This window comes from Streptopelia decaocto (assembly GCF_964273445.1).
Source record: "Streptopelia decaocto genome assembly, chromosome: Z".
NCBI classification, from domain to species: domain Eukaryota; kingdom Metazoa; phylum Chordata; class Aves; order Columbiformes; family Columbidae; genus Streptopelia; species Streptopelia decaocto.
Window position 1 is genome coordinate 19,758,582 of NC_138657.1, and position 20,301 is coordinate 19,778,882.

General features: G+C 40.5%; 1 protein-coding gene across 1 annotated transcript in view; it reads left to right on the forward strand.

The window, feature by feature from the left end:
• The window catches only part of FREM1 (FRAS1 related extracellular matrix 1), a 63,484-nt gene that overhangs the window by 31,226 nt on the left and 11,957 nt on the right, over positions 1-20,301 (forward strand). The window contains exons 24-35 of the mRNA XM_082074504.1: positions 1,308-1,503; positions 2,259-2,523; positions 7,598-8,012; positions 9,394-9,595; positions 10,036-10,180; positions 12,435-12,564; positions 13,950-14,022; positions 16,740-16,889; positions 18,229-18,467; positions 19,163-19,210; positions 19,527-19,709; positions 19,982-20,107. Of these exons, the coding sequence (XP_081930630.1) occupies positions 1,308-1,503; positions 2,259-2,523; positions 7,598-8,012; positions 9,394-9,595; positions 10,036-10,180; positions 12,435-12,564; positions 13,950-14,022; positions 16,740-16,889; positions 18,229-18,467; positions 19,163-19,210; positions 19,527-19,709; positions 19,982-20,107 (2,172 nt within the window). The remainder of the gene's footprint in view (positions 1-1,307; positions 1,504-2,258; positions 2,524-7,597; positions 8,013-9,393; positions 9,596-10,035; positions 10,181-12,434; positions 12,565-13,949; positions 14,023-16,739; positions 16,890-18,228; positions 18,468-19,162; positions 19,211-19,526; positions 19,710-19,981; positions 20,108-20,301) is intronic.

Genomic DNA, 20,301 nt, shown 5'->3' on the forward strand with positions numbered 1-20,301 from the left:
GGTTAGAATGAAGTTGATCTTTCTTTTTTCACAAATGTCTGTCATGCTTTGAAGTAGATGGCTGTAGCCAGTTTAGTTGTGGAAAGAGTGTTTGAAACAAACAATGATGTTTGAAGCTTTGACCTTAAAGGACAGATTCTCAACAGGAGGAGAGGGAAGGTGAAAAGCATGGCAGATCATCTGGGGTGACAATGGAGAGAGGTGCTGGGAGAATCAGCTCACAGAGGGGGAAACACAAGCAATGGAGCTGCAAAGGGCTGGGGAGGAAGTCCTTGATCAAAAAAGTGACAAGTAAGCCATTACTTCAGTTACTTCAGTGTTCGGAAAGAGTAGAGGGAGACGCATATGAAAGAGTGAGTAATAAATCATGAGTTAGAAGAAAAGTATGGGGAGACAGAAAGAAAAAAGGAAGAAGATAGAAAAGGATATAGCCAGAGGAAAGGCAGAAAATAAGATTAGAAATGGAAGGTAAAGATGACCATAAAGATGACCAAAGATAAGCCACTGGAACAATGGTAGAAAAAATGCCTCCTTTTAATTTCATGCATATATAATAGAAAAAAAAAATCAGTTTCTAAGATCTGTGAGCCTGGAAAGTATTTTTGTGCTCCAACCCTGCAAGAATCCGTGGATGATATAAAACTTGTGCATTAAAGAGGTCCCACACATGGGCAAGAGGCAGCTACTGGCTGGAGTCTGACAGTTTGAACATATAGGGTATACGTGCATATCAGAGCTCTCTGTCTTTGGTAACCTTTGCTCCAAAGCCAGCGACACTGTTACTACAGGCTAAGTGTCAAATACACAGATCAGTCCGACACAAGATACTGTGTTTTCTTCTGAAAAGCAGGAAATTTTGTTCAGCAATTCACATTTTTCTGTCAGAGGACCTCTTGGGCTTTAAATTTCTGTGCTGCTCTAGATTTCTCCATAGGTTCATTTCTAATATCCCTCTAGGTATGGTTTCAGATAGAACCAAGAACATTTTTTGGAAACTGAGAAACATAAAACATAAGCTGGATCAGGAACCATTTCATTTTCATCTTGTTGGTGTATCATTTGGAAGTGTGCATAAATATAAATCCGTTTACTCCATTTTATTAATGGTCACTGTATCTTCTCCAGCCTTACAGCTGCTTGGGAACAACTCCAGCTATTTGCTGCCCTCCAAAACATACTATGAGGAAAGAAGCTATAGCTTAGAAGGGAAGCTGGGTCGCTGCCACTGACAGTCTGCATAACTGCAAACAAACACCATTAACTGTGGAGGATACATCTGTTTAATGAATGATGTTTATTCTTTCTAGGTAGGCCAAGGCTGGATGACGCTCCAAACTGGAATGAAGTGCACTCAGGAAGAACTGGATATGAACCTTGTGAGATATGCCCATACAGGAGCTATAGGGTCCAAGAACCAAGACAGCTTCACGTTTCATCTGTGGGATGGGTACAACAGATCCCCAGCTGCGGAATTCTACATAAATATCAAGGACATGGAAAAGGGTAAAGATCTGCCAGACTCGACATTTTACAGTGCTTGTTTCTGAAACAAAGATGATCCGAGTGCATGTCCTGATCCCTCCCTGAACACTGTGTAGGCCCTTGGCAAGTCTCCCTGCAGACCTTGAAAGTCTGTCTGCTTGGATTTCACTGCTGGCCAGAGCTGTGATGTTCTTGCTGGTGAAGAAGATGTCCCAGGATTTCAAAAGGCTCTGCCTAAGGCAATGTCTTGCACCTTGCCTCACAGGACTCCCAGCAACTTTTCAAATAGACTTGAAAATATCCTTCTGAAACTAGCTTTATGTCTGAGTAAATAAAAGCACAGAAAAATTGCAAGAATGCAATAAGGTAGACAAAACACTGTTCAAGAACAGATCTGTCTTCCAGGTTTACACTCTAGTCTTACAGTCTCTCTTCCTTCATTACATTCCTATTAGAAACATAAATTAGACCAAATTAACATGACACTACTGAGATTAGAACAAGAGTCCAGAGAGGTTGTGCTTTCTCCTTCCTTGGCAGTTTTCAAGCCCCAACGGGATAAAACCCTGAGCAACCTGATATGGCTCATATATTGGCTGACACTGCTTTGAGCCGAAGGTTGGACTAGAGATATCCTTAAGTCCCTTACAGCCTGAATTTCCCTGTAATCGTATGACTTTTCTACTTGTGATGGCTTGCATATGGCTAAATACTGCATAAGAGATCAACTTACAATTAAATATTACTATTTTAGCATTGTTTTGTCTATCCTGCAGGAGACATTGCTGTTTTCATAAAACCTCTTAGAGTGTCAAAAGGGGATCGGAGCTACATTACAACTGATGTCCTCCTGGTGCTGGATGGTACTGACAAGCCAGAGGAGCTCCTTTATGTGATAACCTCCCCACCCCAGTACGGACAAATAGAGTATGTCAGCTATCCTGGCATCCCCATCAGGAGCTTCAGTCAAATGGATGTAGCAAGACACATAGTCTGCTATGTTCACAACACTGAGGCAGTTGTTTCTGAAGATTCCTTCAGGTAAGGCGTAATAACCCACTACCCAAACTCTTCTGCTTGGGTTTATTGAGTATTAAAAAAACCTCACAACATAAAGCAAAACAAAAAACCCAAACAAAACTAAATATTAAAAAGAGGTGGAAGCCCTGTGGGAATTCTCCATATTTATATAGTACAGATATTTCTACTCTAATACATGTAGTCGTGACTGCTTCAGTAATAAATGCAGTTTCTAATTGATGCTGATATTGTAGCCACAGCCACGTTCAATCAATTATAGTAGCTTCAATACTGTTAAGCACCCAAACATACACAGAGATTTAGACGTAAGTAGGGGAGATTGACTAACTTTCTTGCCTATTTTTGTTTATTGTATTCGTTTTGTTCCAGGCTTTTTGAATCCATAAGTAGTTCTCAAACATACTGAAAGCCAGTCGCCTTACCTGTTCTGACAACACAATAGCTCAGAAATTTGTACAGATAATGGATTTTGGGGATAAACCTGGTTACCTATAGGCCCCATTCAGCAGCCTACTGATATTTAAATTTACTTTTGCCTGGTTCTGAACCTTTCTCTTAGATCAGCTTAGACTAGGTGCAGTCCTGAAGTGGATATTTCCTTATTTTTTTCTTAAATGAACTTCCCTTGGTTGTAGAGAGGAATGCTGTAATGAGTTATCTCTAGGTGAAGACAGAGTAGATATGTGGTTGCACAAAGTCCCAGGGACAGTTGTAAAAGAGAGCAAATTCAGGAAAAAAAAAATAAGTGCAGAAATAAAGACATTTCTTTAAAGGAAGGACATTAGCCTCTTGCTAGCATTGGTAATTTCCTCTGAAAACAGCTTTTGACAGAAAATGGACTTTCTGTAAAACTCAAATATTCCATACAAAAAAATAAAATCTTCTTGTTTTTGCTTTAGTTACTAAGAAAAATGAAAGATTTAGCTCCTAGCAGTTGCAATTCAGAAGAGACCCCTTTTTACCCGCTCTTATGAATAGATTCCTGATCTGAACATCATTTTCCATGATGCATGATGAAGATTAAAGGACATGTTGTGTCATCCAGTTCAAGAGCTTTTTTTCCGGGAAGTCAAACAAGTGAGGCAGGAAGACATCAAATAAACCTCCTAGTGACACCGGGGCAGCCCAGCTGACATTATCTAGAGTTAAACCAAAAGCAATTTTGGGATTTTCCTCAGATGAAATATTTTAAACTATCCCTTCCACTAAATTCAATGTGTGGAGATTCTAGTTAGGATATTTGTCTGATCCACTTGTCATAACAGATCACTTATCATAACAGAAAAGCAAACAAATATACTCTGGCTTTATGTTTCTCAGTTGTGAAATGCTATAACCAAAACTAGAATTAGCTTAGACAAGTAAGGTTTCGGTCATGCCAACTCTGTGTTGGGCAGTGTAGGAGTGTTTTGCATCAATATAACTTCTATACCACATTAATGAAAGCAGACCAAACAATTCTAAGGGAAACTGTGCATGTGGATAAATCCAATGTCTTCTATTTAGGCCAGTGGCTTAGAATCAAACTAGAAAGTCAGCCTTATACAAGTGAGTTTATGATGCTTTAGTAAATATCGATATTGAATAACTATTTTAATCACAATAATTGATGTTTCTGGATGCTATCATTTGGAAAATAATTTGGTTTTATGTAAACATATAAATATTGTGGCAGAATATTATTATTTAAACAAGGAATGGTCGCATTAATTATATGGGTAATTATAGTGGGAGGGGAATTAACTGATCAAATTTTTACTTTCCACTGAAGTACTTCCTTCAGACATAAATTTGCCTGTATTGTTTGGTGTTGCTGGCCTGGAAGAAAGATTTGGCAGTGCTTGTTTGGACAGATGACTTCAAGTGATTAGCAACCTGACATCAGATGCTGACAGCAGGATACTAAAAGAACATGCTAATGTCCTCCATTTTGACACACTGGCTTGATTTTGTAATGAGCTGGCACTATTTATGATTCCATTTTTATCTTTTAAATGCCATGACAGATGGTAGGTCCTACAGCCAACTCCATTGCCATCAAACTGCAGAAAGCATGAAACGTTGTTAATGGTGAAATCAAACCATGCAACACGTCCTCCTAACTGTGCCTGAGAGTTGTCCCCTAAATTTCATCAGAGTGAGGAGAATATTGGCTGCTCTTCATTCCTAAGGGAAAGATGAAGCAGCCATAAACCAGAAATAAACAACCACCAAAATCTCCCAAAGTGCAGAAAAAAGGACATCTTGGACACAGGCAGCTTCATCACCTGTGAAATCAAGTGGCGTGTGGCATTTGCATCATAAATTGCAGTCTGATGAATATAACCAGGAGGTTTGCTCCTGTCCGTTATTCTGTAGAGGACTGGAAGAATCTTAAGTTTCATGAACAGAATTATCTAAGTATGAAATACTGTTTGAGACATCATCCAAATGATTTTACAGCCATCAAATGAGCCAGAGGAAACTCACTTCTGCTGCAACCTTCCGGATTTTTTGAGAGATAGAGATAGTTAAGGTCTTGATGGAACATGTTTTGACTTTTTTTTTTTTTTTTTAGTTTTTATTAACATAGCATTTATCATGGTCATGCTAGTTCTGTATTTGATTTCAGCTAGATTACTAATAGCAGAACCCTTTTACCATTGGCACAATAGCATTAGGTCAGTGCAGACAGATGTCTCTAGGTTTCCAGCTGGGAATACCATCCTCAGTAAACATATTTCTAACTGCTATGTAGTCCCTGGTCTGCCTGTACTCAATCCCATCTGTTTCATGGCATACTGCCAACTTACAGTTTGATCAAGCCCTAATCATCCAGCATTGGTGAAGGCAGTGAGGAGGTTTAGGTGGACAGAGATGGACAATCCATGTGACATAGTAAGATACTCCATGACCTACTGAAGGTCACTTACATACAAGGCATGCAACTGTAAAGTGTAATCAAATCTTTAGTATATCTGAAGAAATATTACTGCTTGGGAGAAAACTACAGGAGACTATGCTGCTATTAGTAGAAATTTCCACCACAGAGTATGAACTTTGCCGATCTGACCCTTTGATAAATACATGGCATGGACATCTAAGTTTTTAAAATTGCCCTAGCAACCTGTATAGTTCTGTTTAATATCTCCCACAGAATATTAGTATTTCAGTGAAACCTTACTTGAGCTTTGTAGAGAAACATAATCATTTCACAGAATCACAGAACGTTAGAGATTGGAAGGGACCTCGAAAGATCATCTAGTCCAATCCCCCTGCCAGAGCAGGAGCACCTAGATGATGTTACACAGGAATGTGTCCAGGCGGGTTTTGAATGTCTCCGGAGTAGGAGACTCCACAACCCCCTTGGGCAGCCTGTTCCAGTGTCTGTTACCCTCACTGAGAAGAAGTTGCTTCTCAAATTTAAGTGGAACCTCCTGTGTTCCAGTTTATACCCATTGCCCCTTGTCCTATCATTGGTTGTCACCGAGAAGAGCCTGGCTCCATCCTCCTGACACTCACCCTTTATATATTTGTAAACATGAATAAGGTCACCCCTCAGTCTCCTCTTCTCCAAGCTAAAGAGACCCAGCTCCTTCAGCCTTTCTTCATAAGGGAGATGCTCCACTCCCTTCGTCATCTTTGTTGCCCTGCACTGGACTCTCTCCAGCAGTTCCCTGTCCTTCTGGAACTGAGGGGCCCAGAACTGGACACAATATTCCAGGTGTGGTCTCACCAGGGCAAAGTAGAGGGGAAGGAGAACCTCTCTCGACCTACTAACCACCCCTCTTCTAATACACCCCAGGATGCCATTGGCCTTCCTGGCCACAAGGGCACAGGGCTGGCTCATGGTCATCCTGTTGTCCACCAGGACCCTAAGGTCCCTTTCCCCTACACTGCTCTCTAATAGGTTGTTCTCCAATTTATACTGGAACCTGGGGTTGTTCCTACCCAGATGCAAGACTCTACACTTTCCCTTGTTATATTTCATTAAATTTTTCCCTGCCCAACTCTCCAGGTCTCTCTGGATGGCAGCACAGCCTTCTGGCGTGTCAGCCACTCCTCCCAGCTTAGTGTCATCAGCGAACTGGCTGACAGTGCACTCAATTCCCTCATCCAAATCACTGATGAATATATTGAATAGTACTGGTCCCAATACTGACCCTTGAGGCACTCCACTAGATACAGGCCTCCAACTAGACTCTGCCCCATTGACCACGACTCTCTGGCTTCTTTCCTTCAGCCAGTTCACAGTCCACCTCACTAACCGATCATCCAGACCACACTTCCTCAGTTTAGCTGTAAGGATGCTGTGGGAGACTGTGTCAAATGCTTTAGTGAAATCAAGACAGACCACATCCACTGCTTTGCTATCATCCATCCACCTCATTATGTCCTCATAAAATTTCCCCTGATTAAACTGAAATTTACAGATACAGTTAGTGTCTAAACAAACCCATAAATTGCAATGATTCTTTTTCCAGATTGCTTTGCTAGATACTTTGGGGCTATTTGGTACCAGAGGCTTGTAACAGTAAACAGAAGAAAAAACAAAAAAAAAACCAAACCCAAACCAAACCAAAACCATCCAGGCAGACCACATTCTTTACACACCTCTTTCTGTAAGTTGTATACAAGCTTGCACTTCCACTGACAGTTGCCACTGCCAGGTAACCAAGTGAAGATCTTCTTGAGAATGTGTACAAACTGGTATGCCAGAGGGTGCAATAAGACCCTCAGCCAGCCCATCATTTCAGATCTGTTCTATCTGTATCTGAGCCAGAAGATTAGATCGTCTCTGTTACAACTGCTGAGACTGATCAGCACATCCTCAAAGCCTCTACCATCCTCCACCATCTATCCAGGTTCCTGCAAACACATTGTAACTCTTGCCATATACCCGGCCGCTGGTTTTCATGTTTTTAAAATATATATCTACCCCACCCCTAGTGTGGGTTTGAGCTGAAACTAGCTCTAGTACTTTTGCAGTATCAGCACAGGCAAGTTCTGTAGTAAAGGTGTGTGCTATCGTTTCATTTCAGTACATGGTGAATCAAGAACACATGCTGAAGACTACCTTGCCTCTCTTTGCCAGATTCATCATCAGCAATGGACTGAGGACTAAGCATGGGACATTCATCATCTCCTTGGAAGCAGTCGACCAAGATTTGCCCACACTGTCTAGGAACACAGGGTTAAGATTAGTGGAAGGCACTACGGCTTTCCTTTCTCCTGATGTCCTGCAACTTTCAGACCCAGACACGGCTAAAGAAAACCTTACCTTCCTCCTGGCTCAGCTGCCCCAGTATGGTCATCTCTATTATCGAGGAGCTATGCTACTGCAATACAATTTCACCCAGCAAGATGTGGACAACAGGGATGTTGCATACAAGCACGGTGGCGGGGATTCCCAAACTGACAGATTTACATTTGTTGCAACTGATAGGACTAATCAAGGCTTCATCATGAATGGGAGGGTGCAGAGCGAGCCAGTGGCATTCACCATTCAGGCAAGTGTGACCACAGGCCTGCTTAAAAAACATACATAGCATGAAAAGGTGGAAAATGTAGCAATTTTGATAAGAACTGGTGCTTGCTGCAGTATATGATATAACTGAGGTATTTATCAGCTAAAATGTTTGCTTTCCGTGTTCCATGAATAATTAACCTGGAGAATTAACTACTTGCCACAATGCATTACTCAGGCAAAGAATTTTAGAGAGTGCAAACAGACAGACTGCATTTAAGAGAAGAAGGACATCTTGCTAACATAAACAGTAATAATATTAATAATAACATAACATTATTAATAACAACATAACATATTAAGAATAACCAACATAAACAGTAATATTAATAATAATATAAGCACGCATACACTTACACTTAATAAAATATTTTACATAGAAATCTCAAACCTGAAGTTGAGCCCAGCAACTGAGAGGAATGAGCTTCCTCCTGCTCAGCTTTCGCACTTGGTACCTGACCCACTGATCTGCGTGTGAGGGATACCAGGATGACTGTTGATTTTTACGTCACAGGAATCTTGAATTACAGACACTTTGCTCCCACAACTGGATAGCCTGTCTTCCTTCTGGGAGTCTTTGCAAAATGTCTGCTCTGATTCTTCCTTCCTTTACTAGGATTTTTCTGTTGACTTCCCATTTCCTTCATTTTCAAGTTCTTCCCACTGTGTCATAGGCTCAGATACCTTTGCTATTACTTCTAGAACATTTCTATACAGCATGGTTCATTAAGCAAAGCAGGCCTGGTTGCATTGTATGTCAAAATTCTGTACGTTTCAAAACACCAATACTAACTAAGAGGCTCCTAACTTCTCCTGATGACAAAGTTTGAGGTTATATGATGAGCAAGGAGTGCCACTTCAACTGAAGATGAGATACAGAAAGAGCAACAATTGTTGCTGTGTGCTTGAAGACTCATCAGAAGTTGTGAAAGGTGGCACAGATTTGAAGAGACATATTTGCCACATCTATGACTGTGATTATTGTAATCCTCAGGTTTCCATGCTTGTTATTGTGAAATAGAGGTAAGAATCCTTTTCAGGAGTTTTCATTTGCTGTGAAGAAAGTAACATCAAAAAGAAGAAGGGCTATGGGGAGTGTGGGACATCTGGGCAGAGGCACACAGAATTTGCATTGCCCATCCCGGTGCGTGCTGTATCTGCCTGTATGCAGCAAGTGACTGGGCAATCTGAGCTGGAAATTCTCATGGGAAGTAGTGCTTCACTGGAGATGAGACTTTTGGAGCAAACTGAGAGTCAAAGTGGCTATTACCACCCGGAGCAGGCTACTGTGCTTTTAGCAAAGGTAGGACAGAGAATATCCTGATGCTGTAAAATGACTATACATTTGTTTAACTTTGATTTAGGTGGATCATTTGGACAAAATAGCACCCAAAATTATTCATCTCCATTGCTTTTCTGATGTGGAAGTGCTGAAGAGTGGCAATTATGGGATTTATATTACTGCCAGGTCCCTGAAGGCATCTGACCCCAATACAGAAGATGACAAAATAATGTTTAGGATTTTACGAGGTCCTCATTATGGCTACCTGGAAAATATAACAACAGGTGTTGTCTTCTATAATTTCTGTATTTTGGGACATATCAGACCAGAATGCAAACCCTACCCTGTTCATGTTTGCTTGACAGAGGAAAAAATTTCTTTGCAAACTTTTACACTAAAACTAGAGTCTGTTGTTCATCATGAATGCTACAAGAGTTTGAGAAGATTGTTAATAGCTGTTGTTGAGAAACTATTTTTTGTTTGTGTCAAAAAAAAAAAAAAGATGAATACTGAACTTGGCAATTTGATAAACACATCACTTGGGAATAAATTGGCTGGAGCTTATAAAAGGTGGAATGTTGCTGTTTAGCTGTAAAATCAAGTTTCTATGCATTCAGATTTTCTAAATGTTCAACAAGAAGAAAAGTTGAAAACAGTCTGTATGAGCTATGTGATTCTTATTAAAAGGCTTTTGATTCACTTAAACATTTTTCTTCTCTCTTAGGTGGATTTATTCAGGAATGGTTTAGCCAAAAGGATCTAAACAGCAAAATCATACTTTATGTCATCAATCCATCGCAGGAAGTGAATTCAGACAACATCGAGTTTCAAGTCATGGATGCCAGGGGGAACTCCGCGGTGCCCCAAAGGTAGCTGCGACCCTGGGTGGTGTGTGCTGCAGGGCACTGTGCACACCCATCCCGGGCCAAATGAATCCGTACCTGACCCAAGGCCATGTAGCTGTGACTCAATTTGTCATTTATTTTGTTGAAGAGAAGGTTCTGTCCCTCGGGGAGGTGCAATAGAAGTGGCTAGCTCCAGGTCAGTCTGGGCCACGGTTCCAAAGGGCCTGTGAGGCCTCACAGAAAAATGTACAGGGAGTTCAATCTAAGTGGGAGTTGTGCACTTGGAGACCTGAGATGCTGGGTGCTGAGGACTGTCACTTCACATGCGCAGTCCTGCAGCTGGAGGTCACTCTTGCCCCGTGCTGACAGCGAGGCTCTTTGCAAACTGAGAGCATGATGGAGGGATGCTTTCAAGCAGTAAAAACTGTGATAGCCATACTTCTGCGAAAGAGCACTGAAAGAAGGTGGAGGGCATACAGCATCTTCTTTGTCATCCACTGCCAAAATTTATACTAGGCAGGTTATCAAAATTTCCTTGTGACATACGATAAGCCTAATGTACAAAAAACAGAGACATATGGACTGTGCTTTGATGATAAAGGCCAAAAGTAGGAATAGCTCTAAAGCAGGGGCAACGTTTCTCTTTATTTCTGAAAGTAGGGCTAGATGTTCAACCAATTGATTTTATCAGAAGCAACTGTGAAAAATAACTAATGCTATTTCCCTGGGCTAAACTGGGTACTCATAAACCAGGACTCATGGCGAGGGAAATGGAGCATAGAGCTGGATTCTAGGGCCAGGCTCCTCCACAGGGCACTTCCCTGCACGCTGGAGAGAGGACGGGGACTGGGCGGAGTCAGCGTTTTGGCCATTACATGGTGTGACAAAAGATGCCCCCATACACAAACCCATCTGAGCACAGCCAGCCTGAGCATGTCCCAGCTGCACTGTGCTGGACCACAGGTGCACTGGTATTAAAACCACCATTAAAGCACCGCGATTCCTCGCGGGAAAGTGGAGCTGCTTATGTATAAATAGCAAAATAGCAATGCCTAACATAGATTTACGAAGAGTGCAAACAGAAAATACTTTTTGAATGGAAAAGGAATTTCAGAGAAGTAGAATTTAACTGTTAGCTGAATTGAACCTCAGAGCGAAGGGGAATTTGGCTTTTAAGGAAAAAGTACTATTTTTAATATTAAATTTAAATGGTTGTGAGAGGTGTGGTTTGTTTTTTTTTTTTTTTTTTTTTTTTTTTTTTACAATTTACCACCTAATTGCCACTGGTTCAAAATACAAGTTTGATTTGCATGTTGATATTATTGAAACTGAAACCCAGCTTTTATTTGAATGCTGCTGGGCTAGATTTGGTGCATGCGTCTTCTTTAGTAAAAAGAAAGCAAGTCAGCTTCTAAATGGGTTACCCACACCATGAGAATCAGAGGATATAGGAGGACAGGAGGAAACTTCCACTGGTGTTAGCGTTAATCAACCTTGAAAGGTCTATTAAGTCTGTTTTAGAAAAATTCAAGTTATTTCATACATAGCACAGCTAATTTTCTATCTTTCAGCTCTGTTTTATTCCTCTCTGACTCTCACTAATTTTTATCACAGCTCTCAAAAAGGTGGGATCTTTATTTTCTACACTGTGCAGCATGCAATTCTCAGAGTTTCCATCACATTCCCTATAAACAATTTTAAAATCCAGTGTACAAGACACCTGGACTCAGCCATTTCCATGGCTGCAGAATGAAGTACATGGAGTATTAAAATACGCGGAGTGGGGAGGACACTTGCACAGAGGTGGTGGAGTCCTGGAGCATTCCCTATATTCTAGAGAAGGAGAGTGAGAGGATAGATGAAGAATGTTGGGAAAAAAGGAGGATATTGCAGATAAAATACTGAGAGTAAAAAAGAACTACAGGCATAAAGGGACCCTGGAAGAAACAGTGATCACTTGTCTTGACCTTATTTGGTCTTTTAAGCAAACTTTGCTCTTCTGAAATTTGCTGCAAGAACCCCTCTGGTTCTGTAAAAAGGTTGCGGCTTGTTTGGGGTGGACCAGAGATGGACAGAAAGATTTATTAACTGCTTCTCCTTCTTCCTAATCAGCCAAATCACACAGATACATTGATTTGGAAACAAAGACTCAGTATGTGTATTGGCTAAATCAGCATTCAGGAGAGAAATGGGTCCTTGTGGACCCCTGGAGCAGCAGGGGCCAGGGGCAGCAGGGAGGGGGCTTTGCTTCACACCAGCTTCCTCTCCTCTCCCGCAGGCTGGAGCTACAGTGGTCTCGCATTGAAATGCAACAGACTGAGTACGAGGTGTGTGAGAGCGCAGGAGTGGTGTCTTTGAAAATCACCAGGGCAGGACACTCAGCACAGTCTGCCTTTATCACAGTGAAGGTAAAGCTGAAACCCAAGCTCCTAACTGGAAACTTCATAATATTAAGTAGTGAAGCCCATTAACTTATTCCTCAGACTGAAAAGGTATTTCAGTAATCAGCAAAGAGGCCATGCAATTTTACTTACTGGGACATTGTCTTTGCTAGTGCAGATGAATGAAAGATTTCTGATAAAGCTTTCTGATTTTAAGTAAAAATGCTGTAATGCTTTGGAGCTGTATTTCAGTTTTGATGATCTTCTGTGACATAGCAGGAAGTTTCTGTCACTGTGCTTAGAAGCTGATTTTCCAGGATTTGCCGCATTTAAATCCAAGCTTTGAGCAACCTAAGGCATTGGGACTTCTCATTTCTCTGCTCAGGCTGGAGGAGCCTGGGAGCTATGGGAGCTTCAACTCCACAGTCATGGCAGTGTCCCCCATGTATTGCCCAATTGCCACCAGCCTAGGAAACAGCCCAGAGAACCTCCCATATCTTCAGTAACAGCCTCTGTCTTGTGTCAGAAAAATTAGACTGAAAGCTGCAGGTTATAATTTTGTAAAACAGGTTTTGTGCAACTAGCCTTCACAAATTTTATCTTTCCTCATAAAATGGAAATTCCAGGATTTTACCAGCTTCCCTTGCTAAAAAAATACTAAAAGTTTCCCTCACAGTTTCTCATGATTCTAGCCCTATTTGGAAACATAGTTTTGATATTTTTTTCCATGGGAGTCAGTGGGAATTTTGCTATTGACTTAATCAGGACCCATTCTGTCCTACCCTTCACGGACTCCAGAGATTCTACTCTGGTTGTCACGTGGCTCAAAAGACCAGTGAAATTGATACCAGCATCAAGAACACAGTGTGGAAGCTGGTGTCCTCTGGCAGTCTCCTGTGAAAATTCAGGGAGTTGATGGAGTCCCCATACTTACGTATGTAGGGACCCATGTTTACCCCAAGAAGTCTTCGGGGCTGACAGTTCTGCATGCAGCCGCTTCTCCCAAGACCTCACAAAGCACTAAATGTGCAAACACGGCCAGGTTGCTGCTGCTTGTCCATGATGCCATGATGTGCCTGTCCAGGAGCCAGGTGTGGCATGGTGAAGAGCAGTGTCATCTGATGCTGTCAAGCAGTAACTTCAGAGGGGATGAGGCAAAATTTTAATATAAGCAATTTTTTTTTATTATGAGATTTATATTGTAAGCAAAGACAGAATGATAATTGCACATCACAAGGTTTATTCTTTAGGGCTTTTTTTTTTTTTTTAATTTCCATCTAAGCACATATGTGGGTTGACATGTCTTTTTGAGGCTCCAGGGGGAGGCACACAGTAGCTTCAGCACATAGCAGAATGCAGCAATTTGATGAAAAATGTCACAGCATGGCATTTGCTGTTTGATTTCTTCTCAGGTCAATGAAATATCAGCTACGCTGGGAAAGGACTTTACAGTGACTCCCTCCAAGCTTGTTCAGTTTGATCCAGGTATGAACCAGTGCACTGGATATTTTAAAAATCAATTCACTGATTTTGAAAGTGTAAACTCTCATTTTGGAGAGTAAAACCTATTACGTATCTGTAGCTAGAGGAGCTGAATAGGATTAAAGACACCTAATTTTCTGCTAATTTTCTGGAACTGCAGTGAGCTTCCTACGTGAATTAGTACCCTTATTACTTAGAGCAAGATGGCGTACTGTCCCTTTATGTCAGTTAAAATCTCAAAAGTGCTGAAATGTTGTCTACTAATCTCCTCATGGCTGAGCCAGGGAGGACTCACCATGAGCTGAGCTGTGAGAAGCTTTAAAGATTTAAAGATCTGACCAAGACATTGGTCAAATTTAGACAAAACTGAGTACAGCCTAAGTTATGCGAAGTATCTAAGACCAGAGAGGTGCAAAAAACCTGAAAATTGTCAGACTTCATCTCTGCTTGCACTGCCGTCTGACCTTGGCTGAGGCTGTAAGTAGCAAGAAATTATAATAACTGTATCATCAAAAAAAATTTGATTTTTTTTTCCTCAGGAAAAATCAATAATAAAAATGAATACAAATGTGAAGATACTGAAAAAAGCTTCCTCTGTTCTGCACAATTTATTATTATGCTTTGGGTATCTCCCTGGGTCTAGTGAAAAAGCAGTCCAGGTGAGAGTTTCATGATTTACCATTCAGAAATTCAGCTTCACCTGAAAAAAATTGTTTTCCTGATGTAAATAGGGATGAAAACCCCTTTGCTATCATAATCACTTCATTTGCATACACACATCTGAGTTTTTTTGAAATGCATCCTGCTGGCATAGTCCAGAATTTGAGTTTAGAAAATGAGGTCTGCACAGGCCTTTCACAATGCTGCCTGCAGTGCCAGCAGAGGTTATCCCAAGCCTGCCAGCAGTATGATTTCAATGGCAGAAAGTCACAGTCACTACAGATGAGACAAAATATATCATCTGTGAAAGGCTGAAATAAATAGTATGTATTTGATGGCAAAAATTAGTCTAAGTGCTTACCTGCATTTGAAAAACAGACATGGGGAATATAGTAAGTCAGCTCCAGCCAAAGCTTGAGGATTTTTACTTCAAGACTTAAGCTTTTTATTTTGAAAAAAAAGGCAGTGCGTATTGCAGAGATTATGTAGCACTGCATCTCATGGATTAACTCATTTATATCCCAGTTTTGCTTGGTTATCTCATAGGAAAACTTGTAGCTTTAAGTCTAGTCAGAGTTACGAATGTGATTATTTTGGAAATGTGCCACTACAGCCTGTCTTGAAGAACACAAATTTTATGTAAAGGTGTAGAATGAGCAACTGCTGGTTAGTTTTTAGAAGCGTATAAGGGAGGACACCCACCAGATAGCAAAAAAAAAAAAAAAAAAAGGAGATGGGCAGAAAGGTGGAAATCTGCCCTAATTTCCAGTGCTTCTGGAACACAAATGAAATATCTGAAACTAACAAGACACATTCTTAGACCCTTTATCTAGAGTTAGATTTTGTTGTTGTTCTTTTAAATTAGAAGATGGATGAAGGGTTTCAGAGATAAGTGTAAAAGTTCCTTCATACTGTGCTGTGCAGGATTCCAGCTCTTTTTCCTCTAATATACTACACAGTCAAACTTACCAGCCTCTGGGCTGAAATGGCTAGAGATTGTTATGAAGAAATTTTTAGTGCAGGACACTTTACTAGAATTTTCCTTTTTTGCTGGTCTGTGCAAATTCTCTAAGCACAGGACTATTTGGAATTACTGTTATTGTCTTTCTGAATATGGTGGTAAGCCACATGAAAATTAACTGTGAACATGGACAAGAGAGATGCACTCTGTTCCCCTTTTTTGGCCAGCTTCTCAGTTTTTAAAACAAACCTCAACTCTGTTAATTGATTGGACAGATTGGTACATTATACTGCAATCAACAAACAGTAATGGAAAAGAGCAGAAGACGACCCTACCCAAGTTTATGTGTCTCTTTGTACCGACAGCTTCTCTTGGTTAGAGGATTCGTACTGCAATGGAGCAAGGAAATTGAGGTTATGTGAAGTGTCACAAGGATGTGTTTTGACAATGTTGTACATGTATCTTTTATATGCATTTTGGATGTTAGCACGGACTTTATGATTCAGAAACAATTCAGAAGATGTTTTGTTGACAGTAGTGTGTACATTGAGATCCGTTTCTGTCCTGTTGCCTCTGACTTTTCCTCAGTAAATTTTGTAGCCTTTCAGGTAATTGCCAACTTAGTCCTCTATCTTGGAATGATCTTTTCTCATTCTCACAATGCACACCTTATGTTACCCAGAAAAGGCAAACAACCAAATAAAAATTTTGTCACTAAGTATAAAATCTGCCTAAAAGTTTGTATTAGAATCTATTAAATAACTGTTCCATGTTTAAAATCAAGCTTTCAAGATAAAAAGCATATGATACTTTTTCTCTTGAAAACTGCAAGGAAGTCCTAAATCTATGTATAGCAGTGTCATTTCCTACATCTACAGAAGCTTCTTTTACAGTTGAATTGAATCATCACTGTTGAGGAACAGATTCAAATTTAATGTTATTTGAGAGAACAGCAGGAGTCCGAGCAGTTGGTAGGAGCATAATAGCATAAAGCAGCTACTCCATTCTAGCTGCAGACATGTTAATTAATATATTTCTTTGACACCCTGATTGAGTGAAATGGCACTTAAAGAATAATTAAAATGTTTATTTCTGTTAGGAATGTCAACCAAGACATGGAATATAGCAATTACCTATGATGGATTAGAGGAAGATGATGAAGTCTTTGAAGTAGTTCTGAACTCCCCTGTGAATGCTGTTGTTGGCACCCGGACAAAAGCTGTAGTGAGAATTTTGGACTCAAAAGGAGGTAGTGTCTTTTGATCTTCATCATTAAGAAGGTGGAACAATCTTGGCTGAGGAGCTACTTATTTTAAACCACAAGTTGTTCTTAACACTCAAGTTCAGATCAAAATGCTTAATTTCGCTTTAGAGAAAACTTGCTTGACAGTTGCAGACCCTTTATTCTCTCACACAATCATATTCATCCTCTTAGGAAACACAGCACGGAGAAAGCAACAAGTACAAAATGAGAAAAGCACAAGGAAAGAAACCACTTTTTGTAACCATACGAATGCAGTTCTCATTTATTAAATTGTGAAAAAATGTTTTGTAGGTTCATTAGAATTTTTTTCCCCAGGTATTGTACAATAGCTGTTATACCCCTCTGAAAAAGATTCATTTTCCTCTCAAAAAAGAAACCTGACAACTAAACCCAGCTCTTAGAAATGCATTTTCTAAAGCTTAACACAGTCCACAACATTACAGCACGCAGCAATCATAATTACAGAGTTTAGGCGTTTATGTCTTCATTATTACTGTGTTCTTCAGTGATCAAACGTAGTATGCCTAAAATCACTCCAAAAAAAGAAGCAACTATAGGAAAATACAAATAACTAACAAAGAACCTGAGTCCTCTGAAAGCTCAAGAGTTTTTTCTTCTGGTGCTTAGTGAAACAGTAGTTAAATACTGTGTTGCAATGAATTAGGCCACAAGAGGAGGCCACAAAAATGATCAGAGGGCTGGGACACCCCTCCTGTGAGTTCAGGCTGAGAGAGAGAGTTGGGGCTGTTCAGTGTGGAGACGAGAAGGCTCTGGGGAGACCTTATTGTGGCCTTTTAGTACCTAAAGGGGGCTTCTAAGAAACATGGGGACAGGCTTTTTAGCAGGGCCTGTAACGATAGGACAGGGAGTAATGGTTTTAAACAAGAAGAGGGAAGATTCAGGCTAGACATGAGGAAGACGTTTTTTACAATGAGGGTGGTGAAACGCTTGCACAGGTGGCCCAGAGAGGTGGTAGATGTCCCATCCCTGGAGACTTTCAAGGCCAGGTTGGACGGGGCTCTGAGCAACATGATCTAGTTGAAGATGTCCCTACTCATTGCAGAGGGTTGGACTAGAGGACCTTTGAAGGTCCCTTCCAGCCCAAACTATTCCATGATTCTATGACTACATACAGGTAGTAGATGCAGTCATAGGCATAGCAATGCCTACAAATGAGCATTACTAAACAAACAGCAAATCAACCACATAAAGTGAAAGAATGGTCCAACTTTTAATGACAAGCTGTTTATGTGCCCATGTCAACATGACCAGTTATCTGCTCATGCAGTTAGAACTGACCATCTGCCATTTTTAATGCTTTCAGGTCAGTGCAGCTATTCCCATCCTTCTGGCCAAAGGAAGCATGACTTCTGGGGGAGAGGCACACTGCTTCCAGTTTCCTCAGGCTTCTCATCACCTCCCAGGCCTGGCACTGCTCCCTTGGAAGGGATCCCACTGCCTCCTTCCAAAGGGATGAGGGAGCATGGACGGGACCCGCGGCAGGAACACAGCTTGACGAATCAGTCAAGAACCAGCCTGAGAGTGATTGGAAATGGCAGAATAGTAAGACACTTCTGTAGTGCAGTGATGGACTGATTTGGGAATTAATTGGGATTTGATATCTTCATTTAGTTGTCATATTTGTGTAGGGATCCTACCTGACCATACAATAACCATTAACTACCTGAGTTTGCTTTGTATCAGGCCTGAGAGATATTTAAAAGTACTTGGCGGGGGGTGGGAAGTTTTTTAAAAAGGAGGATCCATTTATGCAAGAGAGGAAGAAGAACAGATTTGGGGGAAGAAACATGCATCAAACAACTTCAGCAAATGTCTAAATTATGGGTTAGCTAGAAGAAAGAAGTCACTTGAGCCAGGCTGATGTATAGAAGCTGTGCATCTGCTCCACAAGTTGTAAAGATGAAAATACCGTTAGCTTAAACAGGGAACAGTTACTTAAAACTTTCCCTTTGCTTTTCCTGCTTAAGCTACATTGATTTAACTAGTAGGTTTAGTAACATTCTGCTATTGTGGTCTTATGAATTAATGGAATCTGTTTGTTTATATACTTGTAATGTGTTATTTTTAATGGCTGTATTCAGAGGTGATCAGTTTCTATTGTGAAAGAGAAATAATTACACCCAAGATATGTTCTGCATGATTTGGAACTTAGGTCTTGTACTAAATCTTGCATAAGTCTTTTTGTTTCTATAGCACAAGAATATGCCCACCTCATTCTGCTGTTCTACTTTTCTTAGGTTCATCCTTCATCTGTATTTAGAAATGGAACCGATGTGGTTTTCAAAGTAAGAGTAATTCTCAGGCATTTCTATGATTTCTTTCTGATCTTTTTCTTTGCAGGCTTCATCATTGTCAATAATTTGTTATGACCAATACTTTATTTTTCTATGTTTTTGTTTGTTTGTTTGTTTGTACTTGGTGTCACTTCCTCTTGATTTGCAACAATATGGGGTTTTTTTGTTGTTTGTTTGGGTTTTTTTTTGTGGTGGTTGTTGTTGTGTTTTTTTCTTCTTGGTGCAGTTTATTTAAGAGTTGCTGGTATGTGCTAACCCTCTCTTTTCCCTCTCCTATTCTGCATGTGTGTGATAATGTGAAACAAAGTATCACGGGATGGTATCACTCAAAATAGAGGATGACTCCTCATCAGCTAAAGCGAATAAGAAGGCTCAGGTGTCAGTAATTAACCAAGCACAACCACAGATAAATGTTGTCTCCTCTAGGAAGACAGAAATCCCACAAGCTGATAAGGCAGAACTGGCATCTGAACCAAGCTCAAGACATCAGGTATGAAACCTTTTGTTTCATAGGCATTTTCACCATCTGTTTTCAGTCATGCTGCTTTCCAAAATGGTTTAACACCTCTGAGATCTGCAGCCTAACCCTTCCCACTACAACACTGAGTTTAACCAATACACAGATAAATCAACAAGTCAGCCCTTGGAGAGCTTTCATGTAGTGAAGCTTTCACCTAAGACCTGCTTAATCTGTTTCATGTAGCTTGTTTGTTTTGTGTAATTATTTTCCTTCAAATGTTCAAATGACATTTCTCTTTCCAGGACTTTAACTCTTTTCCAAAGGCCTGTACACCAGATTTAAAGGGGCTGTTGCACTATGAAGAAAGCACTCAAAAGTTATTTCAGTGTGATGGGATAACATGGCAATTCTGGAATCTCCAAAGCAAGGTAAAAGTGTCACCATGAGTATGGATCTAAGTCAGAGCATGGAGTCTGTGATGAGTGACACTCAAGCAAAGGACATTCCTGTAACAACCATTAACTTGTACAGGGAATACAAGAGTTGTCCAGAGTCAAGTTTGCTGTCACCAGGAAAAAGGATTCCCAGAGACAAGATGAGGGCTTGATTGCTGGGGTTGCCT